Here is a 14,384-nt window from a genome sequence, read left to right on the forward strand (position 1 = left end):
AAGAGGATACTTTGTTGTCTAACAGAGCCTAAGAGACCTTTGTGAATTAGGCCCCATATCTCTATAGAAGACAGATCTCGCAGTGCAATGCTAAAAGACTTACAAAGAGGATGCTTTGTTGTCTAGCAGAGCCTAAGAGAGCTTTGTGAATTAGGCCCCATATCTCTATAGAAGACAGATCTCGCAGTGCAATGCTAAAAGACTTACAAAGAGGATACTTTGTTGTCTAACAGAGCCTAAGAGAGCTTTGTGAATTAGGCCCCATATCTCTATAGAAGACAGATCTCGCAGTGCAATGCTAAAAGACTTACAAAGAGGATACTTTGTTGTCTAACAGAGCCTAAGAGAGCTTTGTGAATTACGCCCCATATCTCTATAGAAGACAGATCTCGCAGTGCAATGCTAAAAGACTTACAAAGAGGATACTTTGTTGTCTAACAGAGCCTAAGAGACCTTTGTGAATTAGGCCCCATATCTCTATAGAAGACAGATCTCGCAGTGCAATGCTAAAAGACTTGCAAAGAGGATACTTTGTTGTCTAACAGAGCCTAAGAGACCTTTGTGAATTAGGCCCCATATCTCTATAGAAGACAGATCTCGCAGTGCAATGCTAAAAGACTTACAAAGAGGATGCTTTGTTGTCTAACAGAGCCTAAGAGAGCTTTGTGAATTAGGCCCCATATCTCTATAGAAGACAGATCTCGCAGTGCAATGCTAAAAGACTTACAAAGAGGATGCTTTGTTGTCTAGCAGAGCCTAAGAGAGCTTTGTGAATTAGGCCCCATATCTCTATAGAAGACAGATCTCGCAGTGCAATGCTAAAAGACTTGCAAAGAGGATGCTTTGTTGTCTAACAGAGCCTAAGAGAGCTTTGTGAATTAGGCCCCATATCTCTATAGAAGACAGATCTCGCAGTGCAATGCTAAAAGACTTACAAAGAGGATACTTTGTTGTCTAACAGAGCCTAAGAGACCTTTGTGAATTAGGCCCCATATCTCTATAGAAGACAGATCTCGCAGTGCAATGCTAAAAGACTTACAAAGAGGATACTTTGTTGTCTAACAGAGCCTAAGAGACCTTTGTGAATTAGGCCCCATATCTCTATAGAAGACAGATCTCGCAGTGCAATGCTAAAAGACTTACAAAGAGGATGCTTTGTTGTCTAGCAGAGCCTAAGAGAGCTTTGTGAATTAGGCCCCATATCTCTATAGAAGACAGATCTCGCAGTGCAATGCTAAAAGACTTGCAAAGAGGATGCTTTGTTGTCTAACAGAGCCTAAGAGAGCTTTGTGAATTAGGCCCCATATCTCTATAGAAGACAGATCTCGCAGTGCAATGCTAAAAGACTTACAAAGAGGATGCTTTGTTGTCTAACAGAGCCTAAGAGACCTTTGTGAATTAGGCCCCATATCTCTATAGAAGACAGATCTCGCAGTGCAATGCTAAAAGACTTACAAAGAGGATGCTTTGTTGTCTAGCAGAGCCTAAGAGAGCTTTGTGAATTAGGCCCCATATCTCTATAGAAGACAGATCTCGCAGTGCAATGCTAAAAGACTTACAAAGAGGATGCTTTGTTGTCTAGCAGAGCCTAAGAGAGCTTTGTGAATTAGGCCCCATATCTCTATAGAAGACAGATCTCGCAGTGCAATGCTAAAAGACTTGCAAAGAGGATGCTTTGTTGTCTAACAGAGCCTAAGAGAGCTTTGTGAATTAGGCCCCATATCTCTATAGAAGACAGATCTCGCAGTGCAATGCTAAAAGACTTACAAAGAGGATGCTTTGTTGTCTAGCAGAGCCTAAGAGATCTTTGTGAATTAGGCCCTTGGTAAATTTGGGGGCTACAAGAGTTTCCTTTATAGCATTCTAGTCTCAGAAAGTTTCAATCTGTCCTTGCTTCCAGCTTGTTAGGAAAACAATAAGTGTAAATACGGTGTATATCATGTCTCTGTGACTAGCACTGGTGCCCATTTGTCAGAGCATAAAGTAGCAGGTATCTTTGCAACTCTGATTCCATTAAAACACCATTTTCGACTTACTTTATACTTGACTGTGAACTTTATAAAATTGTAGCCCCCAACCACTAAGAAATGTTCAATCTGCCAATGCTTTCAGATTGTAAGAAAAACAATAAGTACACTCAACATACCAAGGCCCATTTGTGGGAACATACACCAGCTCGCGATTTACACAACCAATCCCTAGCTTGTTTTCAATAAACCACCATTTTTGACTTACTGATGAATTTCAGGGGTACAAGAGGATCCTTCTAGTTCTAGCCCTCCCACCCATAAGAAATTCATGCTTCTAGACTGATTCCATTAAAACACCATTTTCGACTCACTGTATATTGGACTGTAAAACTTTCTACTCACCTCGTGAATCTCAGGGGAACAAGAGTTTCCTTTATAGAAATGTAGCCCCTCCCCTCAGAAATATTTGACCTGTCCTTGTCTCTAGATTGTAATGAAAACAATAAGTGCACTCACCAGACTCATCTGCGATGGATTTGTCCATCTGCAACTTGCGACTGGTGCGGATGTAGTCCTTGGTATAAAACTGATACAGAGGCTCTGATTCAAAGGTCGTCGTGAAGTTCTGACCCAGCTGGCCGTACACCTGATCGTCATCCTGTTAAACAGATTGTATCATACACCTGATCATCATCCTGTTAAACAGATTATATCATACACCTGATCGTCATCCTGTTAAACAGATTATATCTTACACCTGATCGTCATCCTGTTAAACAGATTGTATCTTACACCTGATCATCATCCTGTTAAACAGATTATATCATACACCTGATCGTCATCCTGTTAAACAGATTATATCTTACACCTGATTGTCATCCTTTTAAACAGATTGTATCTTACACCTGATCGTCATCCTGTTAAACAGATTGTATCTTACACCTGATCATCATTCTGTTAAACAGATCATATCACACACCTGATCGTCATCCTGTTAAACAGATTATATCTTACACCTGATCGTCATCCTGTTAAACAGATTATTACTAAGATAATGAATTAATGAATGTTTAACGACACTAGCACGAAACAAAATACATCGGCTATTGAATGTCAAACTTACTAAGATAAAAACTGAAATATCTCATCTTCCTTTTCTTTATTCTGACTTTATTCAACTCAATTCATTTCTTCAATTTTATATAGTATGTATAAAGATAAGATAACCTTATTATTTTTTATACTCTGCAGCAAAATATATGAGATTAAAAATGTACAAATTTTTAAATCATTGTTTAATTTATGTATTCAGTTTAATCTTCATTTTATACTCCCTCCAAATACCCATCCATCTATCTATCCATCCATACATCCACCCAGTCACCCAAACATCCACCTTTCCATCTATCCACCCACCCAATCATCCATCCATCTACCCATCCACCTTTCCATCTATCCATTGATCCAAGCACACATCCTTTCATTGAAAGCCATACATCCACCCACTCAAATCCATCCATCCATGGATGTATTCACTTATTACCAGTTCAAGGTAGAGTCCACTGTCCTCTGAAGGGGCAAGTGGGTAACTACACCATGATTCAGCGTCGGGGTAAATGTAGGAAGAGGTAGTCGACCTGATAAACAAAAGAAAAAAACACATGTGTAATAAAATGTCATGATCTAATATTTCTTATGACATGTCTTAGCTATAAAAAAAATTCAAATCACCAAATACAATGAAAACTGAAATAGATACTGAACAAACTGCAATACTGTGAAAATCTGCCAAGTACATATATCATGGTCCCCAATTTTCTCAATTCTACAACGTGCCCCTCTAAACACAGGATCGTGTCTAAATGAGATCAATATTATTTCCCCGGCGTGATCCGGTTGAGACATATGATAACATTAAACTGAGTAAATACACACAAATAAGGTTGGGTTTTTTCCTTTTTTTGGAATGACTAGATCAATTTAAAGCAAAAATGTCACATTTAGCAATACAACTATGCTAAAAAAAAAAAAAAAAAACTGCTCAATACATAGGTGACAATGTGTAAAAAATCCACATGGTTGCTATGGTAACTTACGACTTCTTGGAAATGGTGCCAGAAGAGGCTGGATCATAGTCCATGTAGGGTTCTGAAGAAAAAAAAACATTATATGAAAACACTATTTCTGAATATAGACACATTATGAATGTGCACAAACACTGTGAACAGACTAATATATATTGAACAACAAAGTACAACTAAATACAAATACCATGTACATAGTTCTCACAGGTGACATGAGGGACCCATGTCTTTATTTTATTTTATTTTATTACAATCAAGCTGTCTTAAGGTATATACATGTAATACAAGTGTGCCTCATATGAGAATTGTATACCTAATAGAAATAGCCCATTGTGAAAAGACAACATTACGATTTCCTCACTTATTATGCAATCAGCTAATCTCGAAAGAGGTACCCACAACATGTGACATCACCTTTAGGCAACATCCTATCATCTTTGCAAGTTGTTTTGCATTGCACTGCAAGATTGCAAAGTTGCCTGTGTTTAGTGAATTAGGCCTCAGATTTAACTGTCATGTTATGCAAGGGGGGCTAACTCCCATAATTATTGTGTAAAAACAGGGTTCCTTCATCTAGAACTGAATGCCACATCATGTAGTCTTGTTGTCTGTATGCTGATGTTTAATGAGAGTTGTTTCCCTTTCAGTACACTTCGAAGTAAAGTGTCATTTCAAACTGTTCCCAATTCTTTTATTTTTAGTAGAATGATATCACAGTGGCTATTGTTTTCTTCTAAAATAGAAAGGTTAAACATTATTTTTTTCCTGTTTAATTGATACATAGGCTAATATTTGTATACTTGGCTATGTAAAACCAATTGTGGTGAAATATATTAAGTGATTACTGATGTCAATGGAAAAACAAGGACAATGAAACAGGTAAAAAAATGAAAGGTTCTAAAAAGTATGCATTAAATGTGAGGTTTTCCTCAAAAAAAGAAGAAAAAAGAAAAGAAAAAACAGAAAAAAAAGATTTTAGGTGGCACTAACATCTGGAATTCTAAAAATCCAAAGAGGATTTTTATTTATGATGGGAGATAATCTGTATAAAGATGCAATCCCTGCTGACAAGTATAACCAATGTAACAAGCTCAAACTTTCCATGTCTGACTTCAGATTCTCTTAATTTACCTTTTTCTTCTGCGCCATCAGTGGAGTCGTCCGTCTTCATCTCCTGTCCATACAAATACGATCCCTTCTTCATGATACTCGTTCTCCTAGTAAAGAGCAAAAAACTGACTTCATTACACTACAAAAAGTAATTTTTAAAAACTCAACAAACGGCTACATGTAGCTCTGGCATTCGCAACTGGTGAATTTTGAAAGCAGTTGGCGAATTTTAGTTTAATTTGGCGAAATAATTTCGTGTAATAATTGACATTTTAAAGAAAATAACTGTTGATTTCTGCAATTTTTGAAGTTTAATAGACAATTTGGCAAAATATTTTGCTCAGCCAAAGCTAGCCCTGCAACACCTCATTATATTTTAAACCACAGCTATTATTGGTGTAACATAAGGAAAGAAATAATTATTAAAAAACACCTCAGCACATTTTAAACTACGGCTTTGGTGGGTAACCTATGGAAAGAAATATTTATATAACACCTCAGCACCTTTTAAACTACGGCTTTGGTGGGTAACCTATGGAAAGAAATATTTATATAACTCAGCACCTTTTAAACTACGGCTTTGGTGGGTAACCTATGGAAAGAAATATTTATATAACAACTCGGCACATTTTAAACTACGGCTTTGGTGGGTAACCTATGGAAAGAAATATTTATATAACTCAGCACATTTTAAACTACAGCTTTGGTGGGTAACCTATGGAAAGAAATATTTATATAACTCAGCACCTTTTAAACTATGGCTTTGGTGGGTAACCTATGGAAAGAAATATTTATATAACTCAGCACCTTTTAAACTACGGCTTTGGTGGGTAACCTATGGAAAGAAATATTTATATAACTCAGCACCTTTTAAACTACAGCTTTGGTGGGTAACCTATGGAAAGAAATATTTATATAACAACTCAGCACATTTTAAACTACGACTATATAGTTATTTTGACACTTGGTCAAGATGGGAGCCACACAGGCTATACCTACTAAAAAAATAGCAAAGGATCTTTTACATACATTTGATGTAAAGTGTTATGGCACTGAATAGGACAGTAAAAACTAGGCTAAAAGGGCAAGAGCAATTAATCACATAATCAATTAATTTATCAATCGGGTTGCAAAAAATCATTATCGATCTGCTGACATATCTTAACTGATTACAAAAATATGCATCTATGTCAGTCAACCTGCCTTGAATTTACAACCCTGATAGTCTGTTTTTATTCAATCTAATTAAAATTAGCTCCACTATTACATGTGGATCTAACAGCAGCCCGTTGGAGCTCATGTTTAAATGACCTTTCATTCGACCAATCAAAACCTTACCGGGTACTTGCAAAATCATGCAAGTGATTTGAAAAGAATTTGAAAACATTCAGGATTATGCCAAGGGTATACAAAATGATTTGGGTGAATTACAAAGTATGCCGGAAACTAATTGCAATATAAAATTTCTTTCAAGACGAAACAAAAAACCTGTGATGGTATAGCCATAAAATCTGTTTATACTAGTATACAATCCAGAGTTTATTACTGCACTTTTCCCCCTGTTTTTTCAATGTTGAAATAGACCAACAAGTTCGCCTATTACATAAATAGTCTCACCCGATATTTTTAGAATTTGTATGCTCCCGAATAATGCTATAGAAGGCGAAGTGTAATTGGTTGATATTAAAATTGTTATTTATAGATGAAATGTCACCTGGACATGGGAGTCCACACAATGCTGTTAGATCTACTGGTAGACCCAGTAGAGCTAATTTTACTCAGATTGGCTTTTATTACTAATAATTATGCTCTACATTCAACATGCAAAGACATTCAATAAGAGTCAAATGTCAACTGGTGCCTACCTCCACAAAATGAAAGAAAATAAAAATAAAATTAAGCTGTCACTGTTTTAAACAACATGTTGTATAATAAATGGTATCTAACAGCCACTCTAAGTAGTATTCGTTATAGAATCAATTAATAATCAATATGTGACCTCCAATCATTAATACCAGACCTGACATGCTGGTACCAGCTCTTACCTTTCACACATAAAACCAATACACCGATTTCTCACTAGCAACTAACCATTAACCATCTGTTCTGGACAGAACAGCATACTTGAATTTTAATTAGATAAAAGCCTGAAGTTTGTTTTGTTTAACGACAACACTAGAGCACATTGATTTATTAATCATCGGCTATTGGATATCAAACACTTGGTAATTTTGACATATAGTTTTAGAAAGAAAACCCGCTACATTTCTCCATTAGTAGTAAAAGATATTTTATATGCACGATATCCCAGACAGGATAGCACATACCACGACCTTTGATATACCAGTCGTGGTGCACTGGCTGGACTGAGAAATAGCCCAATGTGCCCACCGACAGGGATTGATCCCTGACTGACTGCACATCAAGCGAGCGCTGAAACCATATCAAAGCTTGTCATATCACTAACTTTGCATCGGTTGTTGGATCCACTGGTACCACAGTGTCGAGGCCCAAGCCGCTGGAAGACACATTTCGGGGAGGTAAAGGGGGAGAACTCTTCACGATGGGTTGCTGTAGGATCACGGACGATCGTGGTGGCAGTGGTGGGGTTTGATCCGGAGCGACAGGTTTCGACGTGCGGGTTTTTGGCATTGGTGGCGGAAGTGATGGTGGGGATGTTGACGTTTCTCCACCGGACGTCTTAGGGACGGTCGTCTCACCTGAAAATATTAAACATCAGTCATTGAAGTGACAGACCCTAGTTTTTAAACACTATGGCATATTTTTCACTATTAGAGTCACTTTTGATAACTGAAATCAGACATTACTTAGATTACATTGTTTAGATTATCCATTTCCCTACATCCGAAGTGTTTCTGGTCATCCTGGTGTTTGTAATACCACAAAATGCATTGATCATATTTATGAAACGAAACAGCCTCAGATAGTAATGGTTATGGAAGGAAGGCTGGAAATGTTTTATTTTACGACGCACTCAACACATTTTATTTACGGTTATATGGTGTCAGACGTATGGTTAAGGACCACGCAGATATTAAGAGAGGAAACCCGCTGTTGCCACTTCATGGGCTACTCTTTTCAATTAGCAGCAAGGGATCTTTTATATGCACCATCCCACAGACAGGGTAGTACATACCACAGCCGTTGATATACCATGCACTTGCTGGAATGAAAAATAGCCCAAGTAATGATTATGGAGACGAGCTCTAGTTTATTTTTCAAGTTACACGTTTGTAGATTTAACCAAAATTAGTGTCCCACTTTCTCGGGTTAAAAGTTGAACCTGTGATTTTAAGTGTACACATGAGAATTATTGTTTATTTACTTAGAGACTAGATTTTTAATTATTTAGTCTTTTGCATCACTGATTTTAATACAGCAATGCTCAATAGTAGTTTCTGGTAGCTATTTTTTGTCACTACAGCCAGTCATCACTGCATACTTTTCAGGGGCTTTCTGATATTCAGTTTCACAAGCAGATTTAGTTTTGCCCATCAGCATTTCAAATACATCCAGGAATCCTTATTTTCAGGAGCAATACATGCAAATCATAAGCTTTTACGAGTATCTATGTTTGTCAGCTGCATTGCTGTTGAAAAAGTTGACATCATAAGTCTAATATATGAAGTCCCATTTTAAGACTAATTTCTAGAACTGCTTCTAGCATTTGCATACTGACAATTGCATCGACGGTTTCACACTTCATAAATTGAATTTTGAGGCTTGAATTAAATCTTTTACTTTGCATTACAATAATAAAAAAAAGTTATGTAAACCAAAATACAATATAAGGGTATGCAGTTTTGTTTTGAATATTAATAATTAAATTAAAATTAATTACTTGTATCTTTCTGTTTCCTACGACCGCTACTCCGCTCACTACCACTGCGCGACAGTGACGACGGCTTGTCCATATCATCAACAAACGCTTCATCCACCGTGTCGGCATCGGAATCGGTCCCGGCTGAACCACCACCGTCACCTTTATTCTTGCCGATCTTCACCAGCCGGTTGCCAATTCGGTTGAGCACGCTGGTGGCCTGGGCCGAGAGCTTGAGTCCGATGGAACTTCCGTCCTTCGCTTTCTTTTTCTTCTTCTTCTTCTCCTTCTCTTCGTCGCTGAAGCCGGCTTCTTCATAGAGATTCTCGTCATCGACCGGCTCATAGGTGGTGCTGTTACTGTCTGTCTCCCAGTCCTCATCACCTTCCGAGGGATTCTGGGTAAAAACAAAGGAAAGGAATGTTAGTTTAACAACACCCCAGCACATTGTTTAATGAGTAGTTATTATAATAAATTAAATGTTAGACTTTCATTTTTTGTTTTTTTCAAAATGTGGGCTGTGGGTGCAATTTTATTCCTTATTTTATATTTCAGCATACTGGAAATACAACACAAAGCATCATATAATGGTTAAAGGATAAGAAAAAGAAATTTAATTGCCAATAAAAAAATAAAAAACCAGGGGCAGTTGAAAATCTAGATTTTATTTTATTACCACGATAATGGTTTATCATATAATTATGATTTGAAAAGGCATGTTTAACAACACCCCATCACATTGTTTAATAAGCTATTATAATTAGAAAACAAACTTTTGTTAAGGAGACCTCAGCACACTGTTTAATCAAGGGTTAATTATTAAAGGAATAATCAGGTCAAACATGAGCATTATGTGTTGAAAAGATGCATACATGTACCTGGACCTCCAACACATACTGCTAATTTAACAAATGTAAAATGCTTAATTTTAGAATTATGATTATTCCTGCTAACTGGGAGCAGACATTTTTTTTAATTTTTTTTTATCTAGTACACCACTACACAACACTAACATCTATCTCTCTCACTAACCTGGCACTAACAACTAGTCACACAGACAGCCCAGCACAGACAGCCCAGATACATGTACATGTATTGTGTCACCATTCGTTATGCAAGATTCAGAGATTGCAACATAATTTTAAACCTTAAATAGTAGTTGCTATTTAATTTTCAATTAATTAAAAAATTGCACTGATATGAACAGAGAAATAAAATAAGCTTACCTCAGAGTTGTCCTGAAGATCTGAAGTGCTGAGCGAGCGCTGACTCAGTCTCTTACTGTGTGACAGAGACTCCGACTTGTTACGGACCTTGAAACTCGGCTTTTTCACCCCCTTCTGCTTCCTACAACACCAACACATCGATACAGTATGTAAATAAACAACAAAATCAACCAACAACCCATGAGTGGTTTTATAAAGTTGTTATACACCTTGAAACTTAGCTTCTTCACTCCCTTCTGCTTTCTTCAACACCAACACATCGATACAGTATATGAATCAACAACAAAATCAACCAATAACCCATGGGTAGTTTCTAAGTCGTTAAATCTTGAAACTTGGCTTCTTCACCCCTCTTCTGCTTCCTACAACACCAACACATTGATACAGCATGTGAATAATATCAACCAACAACCCATGGGTGGTTTTATAAAGTTGTTATACACCTTAAAACTCGACTTCGTCACCCACTTCTGCTTTCAACAACACCAACACATGGATACAGTATGTGTATCAACAATAATGTCAATCAACCACCCATAGGTGGTTTTAACTCGGCTTCTTCACCCCTGCTTCCTACAACACCAACACATGGATACAGTATGTGTATCAACAATAATTTCAATCAACCACCCAGCAACACAAAACACATGGATACAGTAGTAAATCAATAATAATATCAACACGGAAACCAAAGATTCTTCATTCTTTCTGCTTACTAAAAAACAATCACATATCAACAGTATGTGAATCAACTACAATGTAAACCAATAACCTATAGTTGGTTTTTTGAACAGCCAAGGTAAAGCATCTGCTTGTGCAGTTCTGCCATAAGACAACATACTTCCTGTTGGTTACTAGTAACAATTCAAATGCAATCAGGACTCACACTGAAACCAATTTTGGTTTAGCAAATTTTCAGATATGTAGAGCATTTTCTTGAAAATTATTAAAAAGTGGTTTATTTAAGGAATATTTTATTAGCTAAAGAGTAAATGTTGTAGCCACTTACTACAAAAATCAGCAATTGGCTAATTTGGCAGGATACAGGGTCAGCCCTGTGCAATCTACCGTGACTATCCATGGAAATAATACTTAGACTTTCACACATGAACATTATTTTATGTATTTATAAAAATTGTAAGTAAAAACAAGTGAGTAAAGTTATAAACCAGTATCTCTTAAAAAGTTTTTGTAAAAAATTAATTGTATTATTAGCACAGTGACTAAAACCAAAGATGTACATATCCTTAATTTCACTTAGTTCAACATCTCACAAACATACATGTGTGTGTGTGTGTGTGTGTGTATATATATATATATATATATATATATATATATATCACAAAGATTTACCATCTAAAAAGGTAAAACTAAAACCATTAAAATATTAAAATATGAAAAACACAAAACGGGACAATTAAGTTTAAACATAAACTGCTTTTGTCACAATTTGCTCTCTACATTTTCATGCAAATTGATATTGTATACCTCTTGTGTGGAAACACATGGAGCAAATTATGATTTATGTTTAAAAATATTAATTCTGTATCAGAACCGAAACAGAACTGCGCACCCTCTATCAATTGTCAAATGCGATCAACAGAGTTTGATCACTACTAAATAACATAATTTTACAGTAACAAGAATTTACTTTTTATTTTAAAAAAATGTAAATGTCAGAAGGATTTCATTCATCACCATTACTTATCACATCATGCTTTTCTATTCAAGCATGCATGCTAGACTAAACCTTGACCTTTCAACTCCCTTTTCAGTCTGACATGCATCAAAAAGCAAACCGTAATGCGAGAAATGCAGCAGGCAAAATTACCACAAAACATCCAACAAGTGTTCAAACTCCAGAACAAGTAACACCATACTATGTCTATATCTACGTATGTCATGCCTGTCTAGTGTATATGAAGTTAATTACTGGCGAAGAAATAAACAAATGGAATGTACATCTGTTTATTATCTTTAATGTACAGGTACATGAAGGAAAGAAAGAAAGAAGTGTCTTATTTAACGACACATAAAACACATTTTAATTAAGGTTACATGTATACGCATGGCTTCGGACATAGAGAATACTCCCAGAGTGTCTTGTGATATCATAATTTATCAGCAAGAGTTGATAAAAGTAAGTTATGATATCACAAGACACGAGGAGGGTATTCTTTTTATCATCCATTATCATTCTTTTCATTTGCGACAATTATAAACAATGTCAGTAATGTGGGTTAAATGTCACTATATTTGGCAGTGGTAGACTCGTTAACTAGCAGAATGAGAGTGGTGTGACGTCACTAATGATAGGTTTGGTGTTGAAACATACATGTGCAGTGAGGAAACAAAATATTGTCTTGTGATTAAAATTTGACCAATCAAGAATATAATTATATATAAGAAGCAATATCTCCTAGGAGAATATGGCAAGAGAATTCGCGAAGTAAAGTGCCAGTGATATCTCCTACAAACGCCATTAATAAACGATAAATATGAGATACAGGAAATCCACTGCCACCACTCCGTGGGCTACTCTTTTTCATTAATTGGATAGGATTCATAGGATCTTTGTGCTATGCCATGACACGAGAGTACATACTGGTACTACGGCCTTTGTTAAACCAGTTGTTGAGCACTGGCTGGTGACAAATAGCCCAATGCACCCACCGACAGGAATCGATCCTAGACTGACTGCACATCAAGTGAGTACTTTTCCACTGAGCAACATGTACGGCCCGCCCTTATACAGATAGGAGGTTGCTAGAGAAAAGCAGACAGTTACATACATGTATAGCTATGGAAAATCAGAAATCTGTTCCGTTAATCACAAGAATGTTTTTTTTAAAGTTTTATAGATTAATCACTGGAGAAGAAATTAAGATTGATGATTAAAGTACAGGTAGGATGCTGTTTGAGAGTAATAGGTGGTTATATTTACTGAATGAAGTGAGATGTATAACTTTCAAGTGACGCTAGTATAAAAAGAATATGTATATGTGAAGGGGTGAAAGTAGTAGTAAATCATGGTTAGTAACCGAAAAATCACTTTCAGCTGCCAAAATCATGGTTAGTTACCAAAAATCACTTTCAGCTGCCAAAATCATGGTTAGTTACCAAAAATCACTTTCAGCTGCCAAAATCATGGTTAGTAACTGAAAAATCACTTTCAGCTGCCAAAATCATGGTTAGTTACCAAAAATCACTTTCAGCTGCCAAAATCATTGTTAGTAACCGAAAAATCACTTTTAGCTGCCAAAATCATGGTTAGTTACGAAAAATCACTTTCAGCTGCCAAAATCATGGTTAGTAACTGAAAAATCACTTTCAGCTGCCAAAATCATGGTTAGTTACGAAAAATCACTTTCAGCTGCCAAAATCATTGTTAGTAACCGAAAAATCACTTTCAGCTGCCAAAATCATGGTTAATTACCAAAAATCACTTTCAGCTGCCAAAATCATGGTTAGTTACCAAAAATCACTTTCAGCTGCCAAAATCATGGTTAGTTACCAAAAATCACTTTCAGCTGCCAAAATCATGGTTAGTTACGAAAAATCACTTTCAGCTGCCAAAATCATTGTTAGTAACCGAAAAATCACTTTCAGCTGCCAAAATCATGGTTAATTACCAAAAATCACTTTCAGCTGCCAAAATCATGGTTAGTTACCAAAAATCACTTTCAACTGCCAAAATCATGGTTAGTTACGAAAAATCACTTTCAGCTGCCAAAATCATTGTTAGTAACCGAAAAATCACTTTCAGCTGCCAAAATCATGGTTAATTACCAAAAATCACTTTCAGCTGCCGAAATCATGGTTAGCTACCAAAAATCACTTTCAGCTGCCGAAATCATGGTTAGTTACCAAAAATCACTTTCATCTGCCAAAATCATGGTTAGCTACCAAAAATCACTTTCAGCTGCCAAAATCATGGCTAGCAACCGAAAAATCACTTTCAGCTGCCAAAATCATGGTTAGTTATGAAAAATCACTTTCAGCTGCCAAAATCATGGTTAGTAACCGAAAAATCACTTTCAGCTGCCAAAATCATGGTTAGTTACCAAAAATCACTTTCAGCTGCCGAAATCATGGTTAGCTACCAAAAATCACTTTCAGCTGCTGAAATCATGGTTAGTTACCAAAAATCACT

At 36.3% G+C, this 14,384-nt stretch overlaps 1 protein-coding gene across 4 annotated transcripts in view; it reads right to left on the reverse strand.

Annotated features, from left to right (window-relative positions):
* The window catches only part of LOC121390553 (serine-rich adhesin for platelets-like), a 73,892-nt gene that overhangs the window by 22,446 nt on the left and 37,062 nt on the right, over positions 1-14,384 (reverse strand). For all 4 annotated transcript variants that reach the window (XM_041522393.1, XM_041522394.1, XM_041522391.1 and 1 more), the window contains 7 exons: positions 10,232-10,352; positions 9,027-9,402; positions 7,632-7,884; positions 5,186-5,271; positions 4,067-4,118; positions 3,514-3,607; positions 2,487-2,628 (listed from right to left, as the gene is read on the reverse strand). In XM_041522393.1, coding sequence (XP_041378327.1) covers positions 2,487-2,628; positions 3,514-3,607; positions 4,067-4,118; positions 5,186-5,271; positions 7,632-7,884; positions 9,027-9,402; positions 10,232-10,352 — 1,124 coding nt within the window. The remainder of the gene's footprint in view (positions 1-2,486; positions 2,629-3,513; positions 3,608-4,066; positions 4,119-5,185; positions 5,272-7,631; positions 7,885-9,026; positions 9,403-10,231; positions 10,353-14,384) is intronic.

Source organism: Gigantopelta aegis, chromosome 15 (genome assembly GCF_016097555.1).
Source record: "Gigantopelta aegis isolate Gae_Host chromosome 15, Gae_host_genome, whole genome shotgun sequence".
Lineage (NCBI taxonomy): Eukaryota > Metazoa > Mollusca > Gastropoda > Neomphalida > Peltospiridae > Gigantopelta > Gigantopelta aegis.